Raw genomic sequence first — 22,394 nt, forward strand, 5'->3', positions numbered from 1 at the left:
CTCTAGAGTATGGCGGCTAACTAACATGTGTCACAGCGCGCGCAAACATGACACGCGGCGCGGACCAATACCGGCACAGGAAGAAGACGCGCCGTGCGTGGAGTATCCCGATTGGTCAATAGCATTTCCCGCGCTACTTAAATTCGTCTTCTGCGCAGGTACATCGGTGAGCCTTATTAAATGTGTACTACTGTACCGTGTCAGTTGGTTAAAACATAACTTTATCATGGACTTTATAAAAATAGAGTAAATTATATATTTTATTATTATTATAATATGCATTAATATACAAGCAAATAACAGGAGTGATATTAAATGTAAAAAAGCTGTATATTGGGTAAGCAATATTCATTTTTATCTTTGAATATTCAAAATTTTGGAATGAAGCTTGGCATTGCACGCTGCACATAGCCCCACGTTACATTTTCTATACTCTGATATTGTTCGAGAGTTGCAATTATCTTGAGTTCGTTCTATAAATTTCTGCTTCGTCTTGGGATCATCATCGTCCTCCAAAACTGCCAATGTTTCGTGTAAGTTACATCTAAAATAAATAAAAACCCATGGTTTTGTAAAGTATAGGAAACTATTTTACTTTATCTTCCTGTATACCCTATATACCATTGAATATATCACATACTTCCCAATAAATACAGTAAAAACTAAAAATCATAAAATAATTAAAAAGACACGGTAAGCGGCTAGCGGTACCGTACGGTACCAGTAATTTTGACATACAATATTTCCTATTATTATTACCTATCGACGTAATTTTACACCATTTCACAATAAAAACACTTATGGAGAATACAAGATTGTAACAAAATCAGTATTTCACTATCACACAAAAAAAATATGATCACTTACTTTTATGGCGCGTCAATTTTTATGAGAAAATTTTGATGCGCTCACTTCAATCATCAATTACACACAACTGAAAAGAATAACTGTCAATTTTTATTCCTAGAAGCATAGACCATATCTATTGGCTACGATTTGCATCAATCAGAGCACTGCATCTTTTCACGTGTTAATGTAAAGAGCCAAATCAAAACACACAAAAAAGTGGTACCATATGGGACCGCTAGTCTATAATGGGTTAATATAAAAGCAAACGGCGTAATACTGTTTCTCAAAGCCAGATAAAAAAAAAACTCTAAAGTTTTCATTTTAATTGTTCTTGAACCTTGAGTCCATAGCAATAAGGTATAAAATATGGTTAACTTTCTAGAAGCGCTGGTTGTGGCTCTTCTATCAGCATTGAATCTTCAAGTTTCTGCGAGAAAAAACATTATGATTAGTTTTTAGTAAAAAAAAAAACGCATTATACTCTCGACTCTCGAGTATTAATTTAAAATTTTAACCGATTTTTTGCATCTTGGAATTGTTATTAAAATTTTGTAATAAGAACATCGATTTTTATAAAAAAAATCTTTAATAAATCAATTGAAATAGATTTTTAATAAAAAAACATTGTTATTCCATTAAAATCCCGACAAAAATGTCATGTCACCGTGTCACGTGACGACTTGGTTTACCTTGTCCTTGTCTTCATAAGAGTCGCACGCGCCGTGCGTCCTCATATGCGCCGCCAGAATAGTCTTGCGCTAAAGGATAACAAATTTAATATTTAATTTGTGGCCTAATTATAACAATTGGGTTTAGACTTATTTATAACCAACTAGCTTTCCGCCCGCGGCTTCGCCCGCGTGGAATTTCGTTTGTTAAATTTTCCTGAATTTTCTTTGCTATAAACCTCACGGAGCCCGAGACCTTTCCAACGAATACAAAACCGTGGAAATCGGTTCGTGCGTTCTAGAACCCGACTTATTTTTATATAGTAGATTAATTCATGAAGTTTTTCTCTTTAAATTGAAGTTTTTAAAGAGAAAAACTCTTTAACTTGCTGAATTATTTGATTTTTAGTAGCTTGAAATAAATAAATAGTTAATCAATGAGGGCTATCGTTTTTATACTTAACAATTGGCAGTCTGGCACCACTGTCAATTGACATGACCCTACTCTACAGTGGCGCCAACTGGTGAGCTTTAAAACGGTAGCCCTCATTGGGTTGGCAGAAATGTGAAGTCATATCCTCAAATAGTAAAGACAGAAGTAATGACATTTCATTTTATCAATCAGATTTGTCATAAAAAAAGAGAAAGATCACTCACGCTGAAACTCTTATCGCAGATACCGCAGTGTATATTGTCTATGGAATGCTTGTCTCTGGTGTGCGCTCTTAGTGCGTCTCTGCTGCTGTAGAGACGCCTGCAAACCGGGCAGGAGTGTTGTTTCTGTTGAAAAAATAATACAGGGTGTTTGGCGCATCGTGTGCCAAAATGATTTGGCGGATAGAATGGGTCATTTCCTATATTTTCAGCCCCCATAACACGTTCCATGCCAGGCGGCTACTTTTAAATTAATGTTTTTAGTAATTTCACCAAAATACCCAAATCGCATCATTTAATTTCGATTTAAAAAAAAACTACTAGGCGCAGCTCTAAAGTAAATATTTTGTTTTGACGTGCATTAATGTAGGGTTGCATCAAATCTAAATTTACTGGCAAATATCATCTACTTTTTTTTTAATTCAGCTTTGGAGTTTTCCGAAAAGTTAAAAATGGACTGAACATTTAAGTTTATACAGGGTGACTTTTGTATCAGTATCCAAATTTTAATATAATAATCTATGAAGCGAAAGACAAAACACGTATTTTTTATTTTTGTATCGTCCAGTACAAAAATTTCAAAATAAAGCACCCAGAAACAATCTGAAAAAACACTTACACCGTGGTCACGGCTGACTCGCTTACGCACGCACACACGTACGCGCCTGCCCGCGCCGCATTTCATTAATTGCGATACGATTTATAAGTTGTCGATTTTCCCTTCATACTTTCACGGGCTTAGGACCGTCAAAATGCAAAAGATTTCAAAGTGGTAATTAGTTTTAATTAAACAGACTTACTAATTTATGGTAGAAAAATTAAATACCTACGACAATAATTACGCTATCAAAAAGAAAATAAAATCTCCGAGAGCGGTAACACTACTTTTCTTGTGTATTCGGGGGTATTTATCGTTATTTTCATGTGCAATAATTGAGATTGCTTACCAAACCTACCTAACCTAACAACAAACTAACAAATTATGAGTAGTTATTTTAATAATTGCCCAAAGTGCATACCATTTTTCTCCAGACAGACTTGCACGCTTTTAGACATTGTCTTTGAGTTTATTTAAAACTACAGTGTCATTTCGCACTTCGCGTCTCGTGTAGGTACTTACCTACTTGCTCGCGGATCTCGCTTCAGTTTGCCGCTAAAATCGTTCACCGGTTTGGCACTGTTGGGTTTAGTCCTTGGTTACGAAGTCGAGGTATTCCTCTGGGCCCGGGTCAAACTCTCTCCACTTAAAATGTAGCACCGAATCATTTCATAACACTCGCGCTGCGAATACATCGTTACGTTGACCGCACGACGGAACAATCGGCGCGCGCATCGATACGCGCGTCTCGTAATGGGTTGCGCGGGCGACTGATTGAAGCGCCGCGCGGCCAGGCCGGCCGGTCGAGCGTTGCCACACGTTGCCAGCTCTCCGCTCGACCAGCTCTCCCGCACAATGTTTACGCGCTAAGCGCGGAAACCACACTACGTGATTAATTGGTTAAGAAAAAAATAGTTGATGTTAAAATTTGACCTACCTATTTTTTATTAAAAATGTCATCTATAAACGATACCTAATGTCAGGAAAAAATTTGGATACTGATACAAAAGTCACCCTGTATAGGTATAAATTTTTTTTTAAAAGAGATAGCGATCTTCGGATTTTATCAAAACTTCTCTAGTCTATCCTCATTCAAACGGTATACTAATCTTGTTTAAATAATAACAACAACTTCACAAATTCCTTAAATTAGTGCATTGACTCTACTCGGACTGATTTGCGAAATTTGTGTTTATAGCCCCTTTTTGTGTGAATAGCACGTTGAACACCTAACAGGTAAAAATTATTTATCTTATGCAATGTAAAAACCTTTTCCCAATCGTTTTTCAATGTGGATTTCTTGAAATTAAAGACGAAATTAATTATTTTGATCGTTTATTAATTATTACAAATTTTGTTCAAAATGTCCGCCTCGGCAACGTATACACTCAAGACATCTTCTAATTTCGACTGTTGTCGTATGCAGCCACATTTCTCTTTTTACTACTACAAAGGCGTTTTCTATTCGTTGTAGTTTTTCTATTGTTTGAATGCGTTACGTACACCAGTTCTTTAGCTTGTCCCCAGATGTAAAAATCGAACGGAGTTAGGTCTGGGGAACGTGCAGGCCACTGTATAGGGCCATGTCTTCCAATCCACGAGTAGAAAACGCCTTTGTAGTAATAAAAAGAGAAATGTGGCTGCATACAACAACAGTCGAAATTAGAAGATGTCGTGAGTTTATACGTTGTCGAGGCCATTTTGAACAAAATTTGTGATAATTAATTAACGATCAAAATAATTAATTTCATCTTTAATTTCAAGAAATCCACATTGAAAAACGATTGGGAAAAGGTTTTTACATTGCATAAGATAAATAATTTTTACCTGTTAGGTGTTCAATATGCTATTCACACAAAAAGGGGCTATAAACACAAATTTCGCAAATCAGTCCGAGTAGAGTCAATGCACTAATTTAAGGAATTTGTGAAGTTGTTGTTATTATTTAAACAAGATTAGTATACCGTTTGAATGAGGATAGACTAGAGAAGTTTTGATAAAATCCGAAGATCGCTATCTCTTTTTAAAAAAAATTTATACCTATGTAAACTTAAATGTTCAGTCCATTTTTAACTTTTCGGAAAACTTCAAAGCTGAATTAAAAAAAAAGTAGATGATATTTTCCAGTAAATTTAGATTTGATGCAACCCTACATTAATGCACGTCAAAACAAAATATTTACTTTAGGGCTGCGCCTAGTAGTTTTTTTTTAATCGAAATTAAATGATGCGATTTGGGTATTTTGGTGAAATTACTAAAAAAAATAATATAAAAGTAGCCGCCTGGCATGGAACGTGTTATGGGGGCTGAAAATATAGGAAATGACCCATTCTATCCGCCAAATCATTTTGGCACACGATGCGCCAAACACCCTGTATAATTTATTTTTGACGCAGGTATGGTGTTCATGCCCAATGTGGGCATTCATATTTTTTCTTTTTTCCTACCTACCCGCTTCTGTCTAATAATTTACCCCGCTATTATTCGCTGCTTTCTACACTAGTCTACGAATTGACGTGGCTCACTCCGGACGCCGTCGCGCCGCATCGGAGTTACCGCCTCTTCTTGCTGGAACCTTCTATCGTTGAAGTCCACACCGCTGTACTGTACTATAAGCTGGAACTGTTCAGCCGACGCTGAGAACTGAAATATTGCGTGTTTGTGAAGTGCGCGTTATATGCACCCGCTGCCTTGATCTACGGAGTCAAGGCTGGTCCTTCATCATCTTCCATCTTCGAGGGCAGACAAGAGATTGGGAACCGCGGTTCGCCCCCCTGAAACTGCTGGTGCTGGTGGATTGCAGAACGGGTGAGTGCGCTGTTTGTTCGTAGTAGTAGAAAGCAGCAATCTTCCCTTTCTTTGATCTCTTTTCTGAAGTATAAAAATACCACGACCTATGGTGAATATTACCCCGCAACCGCTGTGTGAGTAGAATTTACGAATCTTCGGATTTATCGCTCGTACATATGGTTTATAAAGAGGTAACTACCAGTTGGCGCCACTGTTGAGTTAAAGGAGCTGACTTGCAAGTGGCGCCAACTGGTGAGTCCTGTGAAATATTATTATAACCTAGCTTATTTAATATTAAAATAAATTCATAAAATTCATTTATGTTTGCAAATAGGCTTTTAAAAAGCGCTTTTACCTACTATTATTAGTTTATTTACTATGATAAGTTGCGCAATACCAAACGAGCAGTAGACTAATCTATCAGAATTGATAGCGTTGAATAGAATAGAATAGAATAGAATAACGTTTATTTTGCTGCCACATGAATACACATACATACATAAAACAAACGGTCAACATTACAGAACCAGTCAAAAGAATGATAATTAAAATTAAAATTAATCGGGACAGTTACTTGGCGGCGCTGCAGCAGCAAAAAGGTCCCCGTCTCAGCATGTGTCAAGTGCATACCACATGACGCTGATTTTCAGACGGCGGCCGTGGTCTGAGTTGCTCGGTGTATCAGGATATGAATTTTATAAATGTCAAATTTAATGTCAAGTAGTAGAAGAAATTAATACAAATAAAAAATAATAATAATTAAACAACATTAATATGTATAATTAAAGGAAATGTCAAAATTAAATGTCAAAAACGATAGAATTGTAGATGTCAAAAAGAATCATAAAGATCAACTAGAGGACTTGATGATACTTAGCAACGTGTCATTTTTTGAATGCTGAGTAGGTGTTTTCTAAGTTTACTTTTGAAAGTAAACTTAGATTGAGCTTGTCTAATGGGCGGGGGCAGGTTGTTCCAGCATTTGGTTGCCAAGTATCTAAAGCTACCCCTAAACGCGGCAGTCCTGTGTTTGTGATTGACAAGTTTCCAGGACCTACCCCGGGTGTTGTACACAGAGGATGAGTGTAACCACTGCAATTTTTTATGGAGATATTCAGGTGTCTCACTGTTAATCACGCCAAAAAGCAAGCTTGCAAAGTGTAAGTCTCGACGGGACTTCATGTTCAGCATATTCGCTTCATTTATGAAAGGAGACACGTGAGTTCTCGGAGGAATGTGCTGAGAAAATCGCATACACGCGTTTTGAACTCGTTGCAATACTCGGCACGAGCGTGAAAGTAAACAAGGGCCAAAAACGGGTAAACAGTAATTTAGCTTTGACAAAACAAGACTTTCAACGAGCCTAGTTCTGAGCTCCGAACTGAGGTAGTCCCTGAACCTGTATAAGACTTTCAGCCTGTAGAGGCAACACCTGGCCAACTCGCCGACATGACTCTCGAAACGGAGGCCGGCATCAAATGTCACACCCAGATTCCTTGCTGACCAGACTCGTTCCACTATCTGGTCATTAATTGTAATACTTGGATCTCTACTCTCAACAAACTCGATCTGCTTCTTGGTACCAAAGATCATATACTTTGATTTAGCTGGATTCAGCGTTAGGATATGGTTTTGAGCCCATACTTTGATCCTATGCAGTTCTTCATTCAGTTTAACCGCTGCGTCTTCGGTTTTTCTGGGGTCAAAGGACAGGTAAATTTGAAGATCATCGGCATACATATGGTATCGACAGTCCCGAATTACGCAAGGCACATCAGAGCTGTATAGTATGAACAACAGAGGCCCCAGTATTGAACCCTGGGGAACTCCTCTGTGGAGTGAACGCAATTTAGAACTTTGGGTGACACCATTTGAGGCCAATTCCACGAATTGTGAACGATTTTCCAGGTAACTTGCAAACCATGCTACAGTCCCACTATCAAAGCCGTAGAAAGTGAGTTTGGAGAGCAGGAGGGGCACGCTGATTGAATCAAAAGCGCGAGAGAAATCCAAGAGAACCAAAATAGTAGCCATACCCTGATCCTGAGCCGCCAAAATATTATCAACCACGTCGAGAAGCGCTGTTGCAGTGCCATGTCCCCTTCTAAAGCCAGATTGAAGACTCGGGAGTATGTTAGTGTCTTCCAGATATTTGGTTACCTGTTCATGCACAATTTTTTCCAGTACCTTGGATAGGCATGGGAGTAGACTTATTGGCCTCAGATCTTTGAATTGTTGAGGGTTGTTGTTTTTAGGAAGAGGCACGACTTTAGCTATCTTCCAAATGTCGGGGAACGTACTTGTGGTGATGGATTGGTTTATTATGAAGGTGATATGGGGCAAAGTGTGAGGCAGAGTAAGGAAGATCATGTCCAGAGAGATGTTATCTACCCCTCTAGCATTAGATTTCATACTCAGTAGGACTTTAGCAACTTTATCGCATGAAACCGGTTGCAATGAAAAAGTATCGGCAGTGGTTTTATGGAATTCATAATAGGTTAGCTGTGACAGTTCCACCGAGTCCCTGCCAGGAATATTTAGAAAATGATCATTAATATCGTCAGGAATATTTAAATAATGAGGTATGTCAGGCTTACATTTACTGTCAGGTAATACATTATTTTTGAGATTTCGCCATAATAATTTTGGGTCGTCAATCGTACTGTTAATATGAGTGTTGAAATATGCACACTTTTCAGACCTGAGCGCTGAAGCAGCCAAAGTTTTAAGCTGTTTGTACTCGGATTTTTTAAGATCAGATTTATCGGCGCGGTATTTGGAAAGGGCGGCATCCCGTAGCTTCATGATTGCTCTCACATTGCTTGTGATCCAAGGCGTTAAACCCTCCCTGAATTTGGTCGTCCGCTCAGGCGCATGAAGATCGAACAGCACCGTTACGAATTCATTGAAAATTTCAACCATTTCATTTACGGAGTGAGCAGAGTAGACAGATTCCCAGCGCGTCAGAAAAAGGTCCCTGTCAAAAGCAACCCGGTCGATGTCCCTTAGAGGTCTGTAAGTTACAGTCTTAGGTGGGATCTTTTCCTTTTTAAGCTTAAGGGTAATGCTAACGATGCAGTGACGATTCAGATCAGGGACATGAGTAACATCAACATTCCTCACACATGCATCAGTACAGATCACATCGATCAAACTATTACTCTGACTTGTGAAGTGTGTTGGTGACTTTACGACTTGCTCCAAGTTGATCGAACTTAGAAAGTCCTGGAATTTTCTGGTTTTTGGGTCACCTCCATTCATTAAATTAATGTTAAAATCACCCAGGAGTACTATATGGTCGTGGTCAGAGAATGACACGATGCTGTCGGAGAGAGCATCGAGGAAAGTGTCCACATCAAGCCACTGGGGTCTGTATGCAGTACCTACGGCGATTTTCTTACCATTGACGGTTACCCGTATCCACATCTGCTCAATTTGGGCCAATGGGTGTGACAGGGTACGTGCCATAGTTCCACGCGCCACATAGAAACCCACCCCTCCACCGCGCCCCCCACGCATGCTTGCAGGCCTAGGCACATGACGCAGACGATAACCCGGCACGACAGGTGCCTTTGTAAGCTCGTTTTCACGTAGCCAGGTTTCGTTAATCGCAATTATGTCAGGACTGATGTTGAGCATCGCTGCGATAAAGTCCTCATCACCGGTGCTCAGAGACCCCGCATTAAAAAGACTGATTTTTATGAATTTCATTTAATATTTGTACCAAATAAGCAAAACAGCGTTTGAGGTATTGAGTAACAATTGTCAAGGCAGGAGCGCGACTAAGTGTGGGAGTGATAAGACAGATAATTTCTAATGTTATAAGGACATAAAGTGGGTGATATACGATGGTAAAAGATCTGATATAACCTGATACGGAACAATTCGACCCCATTGCCGCTGCAACACAGCCCAAGCCACTGCCGGTCATGGCAGGCAAGTCAATACAAACGTGCAAAGAGAAGCGAGTCAACAGAGGCGAAAAAGATAAACACAATAAAATTACATAGTAGTACCCCGAATAAGAGATACATGTCGGAAACAGACTGGCAAGGTACTTAATGCAAACATGAATCGTTACACAGTTAGACAAGTTAATCACATAATTATAAAAGCGTTTGTATATTGACATCATTGGATAGTAAAATAATAAAAAAATACATGCAAATTCAAAGTCAAATTGTATAATTTATAAATAAAAAGTAATTCAATGCTAATGTTAAAATTAATTAAAATTATATTAAAATTAATACATAAGAAATTCGTAATGTTTGAGTACGGTTTAAGTTTTGGTTTTGACATCCCTAGGTAACAAGAATAGATACAAAATTCATGCAACTTCAAAATCTCAATGTAAAATGTATAAAAAGTAAATAAAAATTCATTGTTAAGTTTAAAATTCATTAAAATTAAAAAGCTGGCAAGTGGAAAATTCGCATTATTAGAAAATGACTTGTTCTTTGACATCATTTTAAAATAGTAATTATAATAGTAACAACATTCATGCAATTTAAAAATCAAATTGTAATTGGTATATAAAAATAATAATTCATTGTTAAAGTACTTCATTAAAATTATAAAATTCATAATAAAGGAAGATAAACAAAATAATACAAGTGATAAAAAATTTTGACTAAAATATCTAGTAGGTACATAAGACTGCATAGCTACTTAAGTTAACGCAGACAGGTTTTCCGAATTTTTGATGAGTATAGGTGTAGAACTCTCATCTTTCCGAATGAAGACTCTTCCATACTTCACCCATACAAATTTGTATTTACGGTCTTTGGCGAATTTTCTAGCCGCTGCATATAATTCCTTACACTTCTCCAGGAACACCGAGGATTGTTGAGTTCAGTGGGCTGGCAGGGTTCTCCCTATTGTACTTCTTGAAAGCAGCAATAACAATATCCCGATGACGTTCCGAAGGCAGCGACACAAGGATGTTACGAGGTCGATTATTCGATTTGTCAAATTTGGCGATTCTACGTGCCGTAACCGTGTCCGGGATGTTGACTTTTAACAGGTCTCCTAAGTTTTTCAACAAGGCCAGCAAGTTCTCACTTTTTTTTTCAGGGACCGAATGGAGTTCCAAGTTATGGCTTCTCGAAGTTCTTTCCATAGCTGCCAGACGTCGTTCGATATTCTGCAAACCTGATTGAAGATTAGATTTTTCAGCTTCCATAGATTTAATTTTAGCTTGTGTCGCGTCAATAGCCACTTTGAAATCACGCTGTTCGTCCGCTAGGAACTCAATACTCTGGCTGAATTCTGTCTTGTATTTCTCCATTGCACTGTTAATTTCAGAGTGAATGGTAGCCTTTAGGTCGTTAGTAATGCTGTCTCTAATATGCATTAGTTTTTGATCTAAGAGCTCTCCAAATTGGGCATAAGTAATGGTCATCTGATTAGATGCCGACGCAGGGGCACGCGAGTCCACTAACGGTCGGTGGGTGTCGGTCACAATGCGCTTGGATAAATCTACGTTCTGCGGTGATGAATCATCTTCGCATGACATGTTCGAGTCATTCAATTGTGGCGCTGCTGGCCTACGTACCGGCGTGTTGTCGTCCTTACGGCGCGTGACATTTGTGCACGATGGGCAGCGCCAGGAACTTTTGAGGGTAGCATGTTGGTTGCTCAAATATTGTGTTTTGGACATGCCAAGACACTGGTAGTGGTATAGTCCTCCACAGGCTATACACTTCAAGGAACATTCTGAGCCAATTCTTTTGTTGCAAGCTACACAGTTCATTTTGATAAAGTTATAATATCGTGTTGGTAGACAAAATAGTTGTAGTAATAGCGTTGCAGTAATTGAGACAGCGGATCTTATCAAAATCGTCGGTCCACCGAGTGGAAGGCTTGCTTACTCTACGTCAGTCTTTCCCAAAGTGGGCGATAACGCCCCCTTGTGGGCGCTGCAGGCTTAAAGGGGGGCGGTAAGAGACCCAGAAAAAAAAATCGGGACGTTGTGTAGAGGCTTGGGAGGCGTCATCTACTAGGAGGACTCTTAGACATCGACTGAGCTCGACTCTTGACTACAAAAATGGGGGGCGCTAAAAAATAATGTATTCTCAATTTCTCAAAGTGGGCAGTAGACTAAATAAGTTAGGGAACCACTGCTCTACGTCATCCCGTCCGGTACAAACTCGTAATTAAAAATTTTGTTTCCTACCAGTTGTCCATGGGCCATGGTCACGTGGGTAGATAACGTGGAGGGGGAAACGAAGCGCTCGGGGCATTGACCGCATTCATACCTGAAAATAAGTAGGCAATACATTTATCTTTAATTATTATTATTTAATCTTTGGAGGGGCCTTTGTCACAAAATAGATAGGAGCAGAAAACAATATACATACAAAGCGCACACGATCACGATATCGTCAATAATCGCAGACCAGTCTAAACCAGTGCAAGCGCTATTACCGCCCGCTTGAGATGTCTGTGTGCGAATGCAAAATTAAGTACACACGTGATTATCTATTTTGTGCTTTTGTCCAGCTAGCAGTGGACGTCATTTGGCTGAAACGTGCGTACGAATGAACGAAATGAATCTAAAGTTATAGCAAAACTTGGTCAAACTTAGCCTCCACTGGTTGGGTTCTTATTGGCGGTTAACTGTAGATCTTGGCTACGCAAGATATTCACAGATGCTTCTTGGCGGGAATCAATACTCAATACTCAAATCTTTATTGCATTTCACATCAACGCTTCTGCAACAACGAACAATCTACAAGCAACGAATCTGAAGCGTCATGTTAGCGGTTTTGTTTTATTTCCTCAAATTCGTGTTTGGGCGACTATTAATGTGTAATAATGGTGGATTATTAACCATTGAGTGTTCGTGAACGTGCATGGGTGTGGGCAAGTGAAGCTAAACAGTGCATCGTGATTCTTCTGGTTCTGTCAAGTTGTCCATAGGAGGTCTCAGTAAAGCACCACAACTTTACTGATACTCAAGGGGTGGGAAGGGGTATCATCTATCATCCTTCATTATATCATTACTTGATCTCATTTTGTAACTCGTAATAACATAAATACTTGAAAATGGCACAAATCAAGTCGACCTCGACGTGTATTGCCAACATCACCAAAAAGAAGAAGAAGATATTCACAGATTAAGTTAACGGCTACTGGTGGAAAGTTAGTATAAACTTACTGGTACGAAGAAGCATCTCTGTGTCGCTTAGCTTTCTTGAAATGTAGCCTGAGATTTTCCTGTGAAAAATAAAAAATACATAGAACACACTTTATTGTACACCATACAAGACAAGAAATAAATGTCTACTATTATTTTTGAAATTTGAGAAATAGCTCGCTGAAAAACCGACATAAGTATTCTATTAAATTTTGACAAAAAATTAAAATATACTCAAAAAAACTGCACTAAAAAGTATAGAAATAATTACGTTATTAAGTTATTTATTTATTAGGACAAATACCATGATTAATATTCTCGGACGGTGCCAGCCTGCCTAGTGCCAAGTTCAAGAAATGTCCAAAATTTACCGGCGCCACTGGAGACATTTACTCAAGAGTGGCGTCAACTCGTCGCCGTAGGATAAGTAAAAAAATCATTCCTCAGCGGCGCCAACGCCCGATGCTTTCGATGCGATGATTCACAAACGATGCTTGCTTAAGTGAAGCAGCAAATCGAACGCACAGCTTTGAATAGAGCTCTGTGATTGGTTCGTGTGTCACCCTGTGCGTCCACGCGCACTGTGAGACCTCATAGTAACGTTTGTGAATACGGGCTTAAGTGTCTTACCCGGGATTTGAACTCCACGTCGCACTCCACGCAGTAATAATCCTTCCTAACGTGAACCGCTTGCACGTGGCGGTGCAAGAGAGACGGGTATATGAACACGCGCCCGCACTCTTCGCACTGTAGACGCTTGGATTTGTCGTGGCGCCTGCGATAAAAATAATTTATTTGTACTTTATTATCAAGGGTACATAATTTTATACTTATATCTAACTAAAATAGAAAGACACGCAATATTCATAAATGAGTTACGTTATAGTTGTTTTTAATTTTTAGCGTTAAGAGTCGCTTCTCAAACTAATTTGAAAATTATAAATAACTTGAAAAAATCGAAGTGCCTAAGGCGGGAATTGAACCCACGTTATGTACTCACGGCTTGAACGTCTAGTCGTTGAAATGGAACGCAAAAGTTTGAAATCTTATATCTGCCTGTCAAATATTGAACATACGTTACTTTGTATTTACCAGTTGGCGCCTTTGGCGAGTTACATCGCCTCACTCGTCAATGGCGCCAAATGATGATGTAATTAGATGCGACAGTTCCAATTTATTTGTGTTGTCTTAGCCACAAATGGGCGCCAACTGGTGCCTAGTGAGCAGTGCGCGTATGGCGCCAAGTGATAAGATACTAGGTTAGTTTTTTACTTTTAGGTGTGTATCTTGGCGGATGAATCGGACGTAATGTTAAACCGCTAAATAATCAAAATCAAAAGTATTTTTTCAACCGACTTCAAAAAAAGGAGGAGGTTCTCAATTCGACCCGTATGGTTTTTTTTCTATGTTACGCGATAACTCCGTCAATTATGTACCGATTTGAACAAATCTTTTTTCGGCGTATAAGTAATACCTCAAGGGTGGTCCCATTTAAATTTAATAATAAAAAAAACAACCCACAAGGGTGGAAAATTAGGGATGAACTTTTTTATACGCAATATCTCCGCCGATTATAAACCAATTTGAACGATTATTTTTTTGTTGAATAGGTATTATTAAATAGGTGGTTTCATGCGAATTTGAAGAAAATATTTCACCCCCAAGGGTGGAAAATTGGGGATGAACTTTTTTATACGCAATATCTCCGCCGATTATAAACCAATTTGAACGATAATTTTTTTGTTGAATAGGTATTATTTGTGTTCACGCATTTGAAGTCGGTTTTTTTTTAAAAGTTATATTCAATTTAGTTAGACCACAGGTGGCACTTATGATAATATTTTTCTAGTAGTTTTTACTCACATGGTGTGAACCCGCAACGTCTCCAGACTCTTGAATAATTTCCCGCACTGGTGGCACGCGTGTCTTTCACCCGCGCGATGGGATTTGACGTGACGTTGCATGGACGTTCGCTTGCTGTTGACAGACATAATACAAAAAAATTTTTTCGTTTTTTCAACATATTTCATTGAGATACTTCGCCCCTATTGATCGTACTTGGTGTCATATCTCGATAAATGCACCTTCAAGGTGCAGTCCTGTTGTCCCCCCTGCTTGGCCCCCCTGGGGGAGCCAACAAGATTTTGAAATCCTGTTGTCCCCCCTGGCTAGGGGAGACAACAGGACTAGATTTTTAATCAATGATTTGAGGACTGTTGTCCCCCCTGGCAAAAATGATTTAAAAGCCATAAATTTTTATAACATTTAAGAAGGACTGGAGTACCTGAATGAATTCCAAATTGCCAAACTAAATACCTAAACGTACCTATGTCAAATAATAATATAATTAACATTTGGATAACAAAAAAAAAAGTTATTGGTATCGGTACTATTTTAGACTTTTTATTTCAAAATCTGCTTTACTTGCTTTTAACAGATCGTTTTGAATTATCCCTACCAAATAATATTCTATATGCGAAAGTAAGTCTGTTTGTTACGAATTCACGCCTAAACCATTGAACCGATTTTGATATTTAGATAGTTTTGAGTCCTGGGAAAAGTCGTTGGACAGTTTTTATCCCGGTTTTTGAAACAGTGATGCGCTCTATATTTTTTCTGTGACAGACAAAATTTTACACGGACAAAGCCGTAGGCAAAAGCTAAGTAGGTACCTCTATTATGCTATTCTCATGTATAAAAAATATTATCTACTGTAAAGTTTATCAAGTGTAAGTAAAAATCCGTTTAGTAGTATTTACGTGAAAGAGTATCAAACATCCATACTCACAAACTTCCGCATTTACTTACAACATTAGTAGGTAGGATGCTAAAACTGAATAATTTTAAATTAATCATAATATTCAACAAATTACTTGCTCAGTGACAGTGTGTCAACTAGCGGCCGCCCGCGATTTCGTCATATTATTTTCTATCCTTTAATAAATAAATTACACTCTATAAGGAACCTACCTGCCAAATTTCAAGTTTGTAGGTGTTAGTTAATACCGGCCGGCACCAATACCTATCAAAATTGTAATTATTACCAGGCCTGTTCATCTCCGCGAGTTTACATCGAAAACAAAACACGCACGATTGCCCCCTACAAGAGTACTATTCGACAAGGCCTCACATACGAGCGAACATTGACTCACGCACGCGTATTCTTGTGTATGATGGACAAAAATAAAGAAAATGGTGTACTAAATACTGTGCAGTATTTAACTGCCTAAATAATAATAAAAACACAGAATGTACTTTTTTAAGCTGCCTGAAGACACTGAGAGGTAAATAAGTAGTTAATATTATTCATGATAATTCATGCTAAATCATGTATTTCCTCCGCCATTTTCTGCAGATTGGCACCTCACGTCACATCATTTTACCGAAGTCAGCCCTATAGCTTCGGCGCAGTACCGATCACTGACGTTTGTCAACAAAACTTCTGACAAACTTGCTTGACTCTTGAGACAAGCTAAATTACACCATATTGTTAATGACATTGAGCATACATTTTTTTAAATACCTTCGCGAAGTAAAACTTCTGTACGTAGTACTTATTATTATTCTGTGTTATTACCTACTTGACAAACGTTTCGGTATTCAGTTTGGTAATTTGGCATTCAGTCAAATTCTTTTTTAGTTTTTCATAAATATTATGGTATAGAAATGTATGGCTTTTAAATAATTTTTGCCAGGGGGGACAACAGTCCTCAAATCATTGATTAAAAATCTAGTCCTGTTGTCTCCCCTAGCCAGGGGGGACAACAGGATTTCGAAATCCTGTTGGCTCCCCCAGGGGGGCCAAGCAGGGGGGACAACAGGACTGCACCTATTCAACACGTAGTCCATTGATCGAGGAAGGCTAAGGCGCCACTATAGTCACTTGGCGCCACTAAGGAGCGACGAGCAAACAGCCGCACAGCTCGCGCGATGATGATGATGATGATGATGATGATGATGACGACGATGACGATGACGACGATGACGATGATGATGATGGATGACGATGATGACGATGATGATGACGATGATGACGACGACGACGACGATGACGATGATGATGATGGATGATGATGGATGATGATGACGACGATGACGATGATGATGATGGATGATGGATGATGATGACGACGATGACAACGACGACGATGATGATGATAATGATGACGACGACGACGATGACGATGATGATGATGATGACGATGATGATGATAATGATGATGATGATGATGATGACGATGACGATGATAATGATGATGATGACGATGATGATGACGATGATAATGATGATGACGATGATGATAATGATGACGATGATGATAATGATTTTATTTTATTTTATTAGGGACAACATACAATTGTACAAACGGTTTTACAAAAAGTCTTACAGATATATCTTAAATAAATGCACAACCAGCACCGTTATCCACGAAAATAACAAATAGAACAGCTACTAAGGTCGCACACGTTTGAAGAAATTATTTAATTTTAGGTTTATGACAATAAATTCCATGCAAATTTTAAGTTTGGTAAGTGAAATGATGATGATGACGATGATGATGATGACACTCACGCGGTAGTGAACCCGCAGTGCCGGCAGGTGTAGTCGGGCGCGCCGCGAGTGTGTGTGGTGTTGTGGTGCTCTAATAAATGTTGTCGCGATTGTCGCACGCAGCCGCATAGCTTGCATTTATATCTGTAAAAAAACTCAGTAAAACTCATTTATTTCTGTAAGTAGGCTTTAAAAAAGCACTTTTACACGTCCCAGTATTAACCCTACCACTGCTTCAGGACAATAAATGGGCCAGTGCTGAGAAGAAGCAGCGCAAGAAACTCAGACACTATTGTCAGCCTCTTTTTCAAAGGTTTACAGGTTTTCAAAATACATAGTTATAAATATTTATGCGACCTAGGCAGTTACGCATCCCAAACATTTCTATCCTTTAAATAATCATCGACTTTTTCATTAAGGTACCTTTAATATGTGCCTTGAATTTATGAATGGGTAGTTCTACAACAGTTTGTGGTAATTTATTAAATAATTTAATACATTTCCCCATAAATGAATTCCCAATTTTATGCAGTATGAAATTTGGAACTGCATACAGACATTTGAAAAATATAAATTCCAAAGTCCGGTCGTCGAGCACGTAGAATTATGTTGCTGTCACGCTCGCACACTCACTGCGGGCGCCCGTCGCACAGTCGCGACAGCAATATAATTACGCGCGAGCGATAAGGATGGGTAGCTTGGGGTCATTGGACGAAATTCTACGTACTCAGCGATTGGACTTTAGATTGTTTCTTTGCCTATGAAATTTCATTTTGTATCGGGAATTGAATGAAAACATTTTTTTAATTTTTAAGGAAACACACATTTACATTTGAGAGCGGCACGTGAGGGTGTCTCCTTCAAAAGACAATGCCGGAAATTGGCGTCTTTTTTTTTCGCGCGGCCATCGACCAAACCTTGCTTTTTGATTACAAAATAGTGTAATAAACCAAACTTACTACGACATGTATACCTCTAAACTCAGTCTGAACTGAGTTACGAGCATTAGAAGTTTGATGATTTTCATACTAGATTTGCTTTTTGCGCGCAAAGTTTTGTAAGAAATTGCAACAAAATAGTGAGATTGTATGTGTAAACAAACAATAACATCAATTATAGGCTCCAGTCATCAGTATGGAGCAGAATCAGCGCAATAAAAAAATAGCGCAATATTTTGTTGCAATTTCTTACAAAACTTGCGCACAAAAAGCAAATCTAGTATGAAAATCATCAAACTTCTAATGCTCGTAACTCAGTTCAGACTGAGTTTAGAGGTATACATGCCATAGTAAGTTTGGTTTATTACACTATTTTGTAATCAAAAAACAAAGTTTGGTCGATGGCCGCGCGAAAAAAAAAAAGACGCCACTTTCCATACAAAATCTGGCATTGCCATTTATATGCTCTGTCACGTCATAATAATAATAATTATGTCAATGTCACCCCCCCTCCCGTGCAACTCTATGAACTTACCTAGTGGTATGGGATTTCATATGTCCCCTAAGTGACACCACGCTGGGGCAGTACTGCGTACAAATGTCGCATTGGAGGGAGCCATTCTCCTGAAAAGAAAATTGTAGTTGTCGAATCTGTAGGTAATAAACATACATTCATTTAACCCATCAAGCCCCAAGCGGTCGCTTACTGACTGCGTAACAAGGGCACAAATTACTGCTAAATATTATCAGAGTAAATACAAATGAGTAGGTTATCTTCATAGAAACGCACCGAGCGCGGTTTGTATGTGAGCGCGCCAATACGTATGCGGCGCGCACGCACATATAAATGACTGCTCAAAAACGGTCAAATTCAGTCAATATGACTCAATTTTACTGTACTACCACCGAATAATTTATTTCTTTACGTACCCAATTTATGTGCAATTTTAAAAGAAGGAACGTTATCTATATACAGGGTGGAAACGTTAAGTGATCTCACTCGATTATTTCTAAACTATACAAGATATCGAAAAACTGATTACTGATTCTGAAAGTGCTTCACAAGCTCTTTCAAACGGTACAAATAATAGGTTACATAATAAACTGGATCTATCCGAAAATTAAATGTTTTCAGCCTCCATACTAAATGTATGCCAGTCAAACAAAATTAGAAGTATTAATTTTTTTTATTAAACAATAAACACTTAAAATGAACTCGTAATTTGCATTCTTATTTAAAATTATTCATGGAAAACATTGGTTTTAGGCTTTACTTGCTATAATATTATCAAGACATGAGTGCCATGACTGTGGCTGTACTAAATGTATGGAAGCTGGAAACATTGAATTTTAGGATGGATCCAGTTAATTTTGTAACTTATTATTAGTATCGTTGGATAGAGCTTGTGAAGCACTTTCAGGATCAGTAACCAGTTTTTTAATATCTTGTATAGTTTTTAATATTATGTGGTTTTACTAAATGTATGGAAGCTGAAAACAATTAATTTTCGGATAGATCCAGTTAATTCTGTAACCTATTATTGGTACCGTTGGATAGAGCTCATAAAGCACTTTCAGGATCAGTAACCAGTTTTTCAATATCTTGTATAGTTTAGAAATAATCGAATGAGATCACTTATCGTTTCCACCCTGTATATGTTACGGCTAAAGATAGTTGTGAACATAAACTTAAGATTAGCCGGCTAAACTTAAGTTTATCTTCGAGAAGCAGCTAAAGTTCGATAACATGTTAGTTTGCGTCGTGATATTCCATCTTTAGCCGGCTAATGTGCACATTAGCCAAAACGAAATGGCTAAAAATGTATTCGATGGGCGCGCCAGGCCGGCGGAGGGCTTGAGGGGGCGGTGGGGAGACAACGCGCGCGCAGTTTTATTTTGTAATTTTAAATACCTACAGAAGATTCTGTAATGACCAAATGGTTCCTTATTATTTTATTTTAATGATTAGGTAGATATAGTTTTAAGTAATTAATATTTTGTTATTGTAATAATTGTAATTTTGAGTACCTAGTACATAAAAGTATGTGTAATGAAAGTGATTATTTCTTAATTAAGTTTTCGTGTCAAAATAGTAAACATTATTACATTGTTTCCTTTTCCATTTCCTTCTACATTTTTAGCCAGGGGTCTGCGGTTACACTTAAGTTTAGCCGGCTAAAGATAGAAGAAACTAACATTAACACCTCGTCGAAGATAAACTTAAGTTTAGCCGGCTAATCTTAAGTTTATGTTCACACCTATCTTTAGCCGTAACATACACCGTGTTACTTTGCATTCTTGCCATATTCACAGAGATAAAAGTAGGTAACAATACCTATTATTTAAGATAAACAAGAGACTCCCATAAAGAAAGTACACTAAGATTTTAGTAAATTTGGTTTTTCAGTACAAATTGGAATAAACCAATTTTGTCTCGCACGTTCTACAGGTGCAAGTGGAATAAACCTAGTGGGCGTGGCCTAGTTCTTAATTTTATGGCTTTGGGTACCAGCCTTTTTATCCAGTAATAATAACTATTTTAAAATACTCTTTAGTTGATTACAGATTTTCCTTTCTACTTTACGGGATTAGGACCGTCAAAAATACGTAATAATTAATAGGGTTTCAATTAATTTACAACATTGTACCCTATTTTTACAAATTAATAAATTAAGTATGAAATGAAATCACCTTATTCACAATTAATTATTTATTTATAAGTTCCTACTTACAAAGTTTACGTACTGCGAAGCAAGTGTTCAAAGTGTCCTCCTTTCTGATGAAGGCACAGTCTAGCACGGCGAAACGTAGGTTTTTCGCTTTAGTTTTCGCAACACATAAACGTTTTGTATCACAGTTTCACTAAAACAATCCTTTCATGTAATGCGTTTACACTGTTTATCTCTTCTGCGCATACCAGTCGTTTCGAGTCACTCCAAAAATCCATTGGTGTCAGGTCCGAGGATCGTGGTGGCCAAGCTACTGGACCCCTCGTCCAATCCACTGTTCACCAAACGTATTATTCGCGCACTTGACGTCATCATTGTGGGGGAGCACCATCCTGCTGGTAGTACAGCATTTGGTGTAACGCTAAGGGTACGTCATCAAGCATTTCGTCTAAGACGTCTTGCAGACACTCCAAGCACCATTTTGATTAAATTATTCGTTGTTTGAATACACTTCAGTCATTTTTGTATTATTTATAACGTGATTTGTGTTTGATGGATTTCTCAGTTTTTTACAAGTGTCAAAAAGACATTTTAAAGACAATAGATTGCAATAGATATTTAAAAATACAATAAAAAGTAAAAAAGTCTCCATCGCCATCGCCAACAAGTGATGTGCATGCGTTACGATAATTAGTGGTGTGTTTAACAGATTGTCGATAAAATAAAATACTCAAGATTAAAAAAAAATTTTTTCGGGCATTATTTTTTTACGGATTTGTGTTCAGTATCAGTAATATAGTAACCTCTGTAAATATGGCAAGAATGCAAAGTAACACCCTGTATATAAAAGAAAGTCGTGTTAGTTACTCCACTTATAACTCAAGAACGGCTGAACCGATTTAGCTGAAAATTGTCAGGGAGGTAGTTTAGAGCCAGGAGAAGGACATAGGATACTTTTTATCCCGTTCGAAATTTAAAAAAAAAGTCTGCTTATTTATTGCCATTAAGGCGGAACAAAGTTCGCCGGGTCAGCTAGTTTTGTAATAAATTAAGATAAGACGTCATCAAAATGACGTGCGCAGCGATGCGACATTGCCATTCACCTATGATGCACGTGAGCGGGGTGCAGGGCAATTGCGTAGGGAAAGAAAGAGAGCACAATAAATCATTACAAAACATTAATGTTTCAATTTAGAAGTTTTAGACTCACTATAAATTTTTAAAAACCCCTTTTTTGTTTCAATTAAGATGTTGTACACTTTTATCAATCACAAAATCTAAGAAGTACTAAACTATTAATGAAATCAAATTGACCGTTTTTGAAAGTTTATGACTTGTTTTTGACCAATTTGACCGTAAATGACGGTCAGTTAAATTCAGCCGCTTTGGTCATTTTCAACACTACTCACCATAGAATGTTTCTCCATGTGCGTTTGCAGCACGTCTTCGAAATTGAATCCTTTGACGCATTTTTCGCACTTGAACAAAGTTCGCTTGTATCCCTCGCTCTGAGAACGCTCGTGCATTTCTTGTAA

At 38.1% G+C, this 22,394-nt stretch overlaps 1 protein-coding gene across 1 annotated transcript; it reads right to left on the bottom strand.

Moving 5' to 3' along the window:
- Positions 1-1,105: 1,105 nt before the first annotated feature.
- Positions 1,106-22,394, bottom strand: LOC135085113 (zinc finger protein 57-like). The gene is made up of 10 exons (XM_063979873.1): positions 22,269-22,394; positions 18,726-18,814; positions 17,274-17,396; positions 14,564-14,677; positions 13,331-13,475; positions 12,722-12,780; positions 11,738-11,819; positions 2,175-2,297; positions 1,539-1,607; positions 1,106-1,276 (listed from the first exon to the last, which is right to left on the bottom strand). The coding sequence occupies exons 1-10, from the start codon at positions 22,383-22,385 to the stop codon at positions 1,220-1,222; spliced, it is 978 nt and encodes a 325-aa protein (XP_063835943.1). The 5' UTR covers positions 22,386-22,394; the 3' UTR covers positions 1,106-1,219.

Source organism: Ostrinia nubilalis, chromosome 28, assembly GCF_963855985.1.
Source record: "Ostrinia nubilalis chromosome 28, ilOstNubi1.1, whole genome shotgun sequence".
NCBI lineage: Eukaryota > Metazoa > Arthropoda > Insecta > Lepidoptera > Crambidae > Ostrinia > Ostrinia nubilalis.

Coding starts and splice junctions, on each gene's coding strand:
- LOC135085113 (XM_063979873.1), bottom strand. CDS start 22,385: ATGCACGAGCGTTCTCAGAGCGAGGGATACAAGCGAACTTTGTTCAAG. Junction 1,608..2,174: donor TCTGCGATAAGAGTTTCAGC/GTGAGTGATCTT, acceptor GTTATCCTTTAG/CGCAAGACTATTCTGGCGGC. Junction 1,277..1,538: donor CTTATGAAGACAAGGACAAG/GTAAACCAAGTC, acceptor TTTTTCTCGCAG/AAACTTGAAGATTCAATGCT.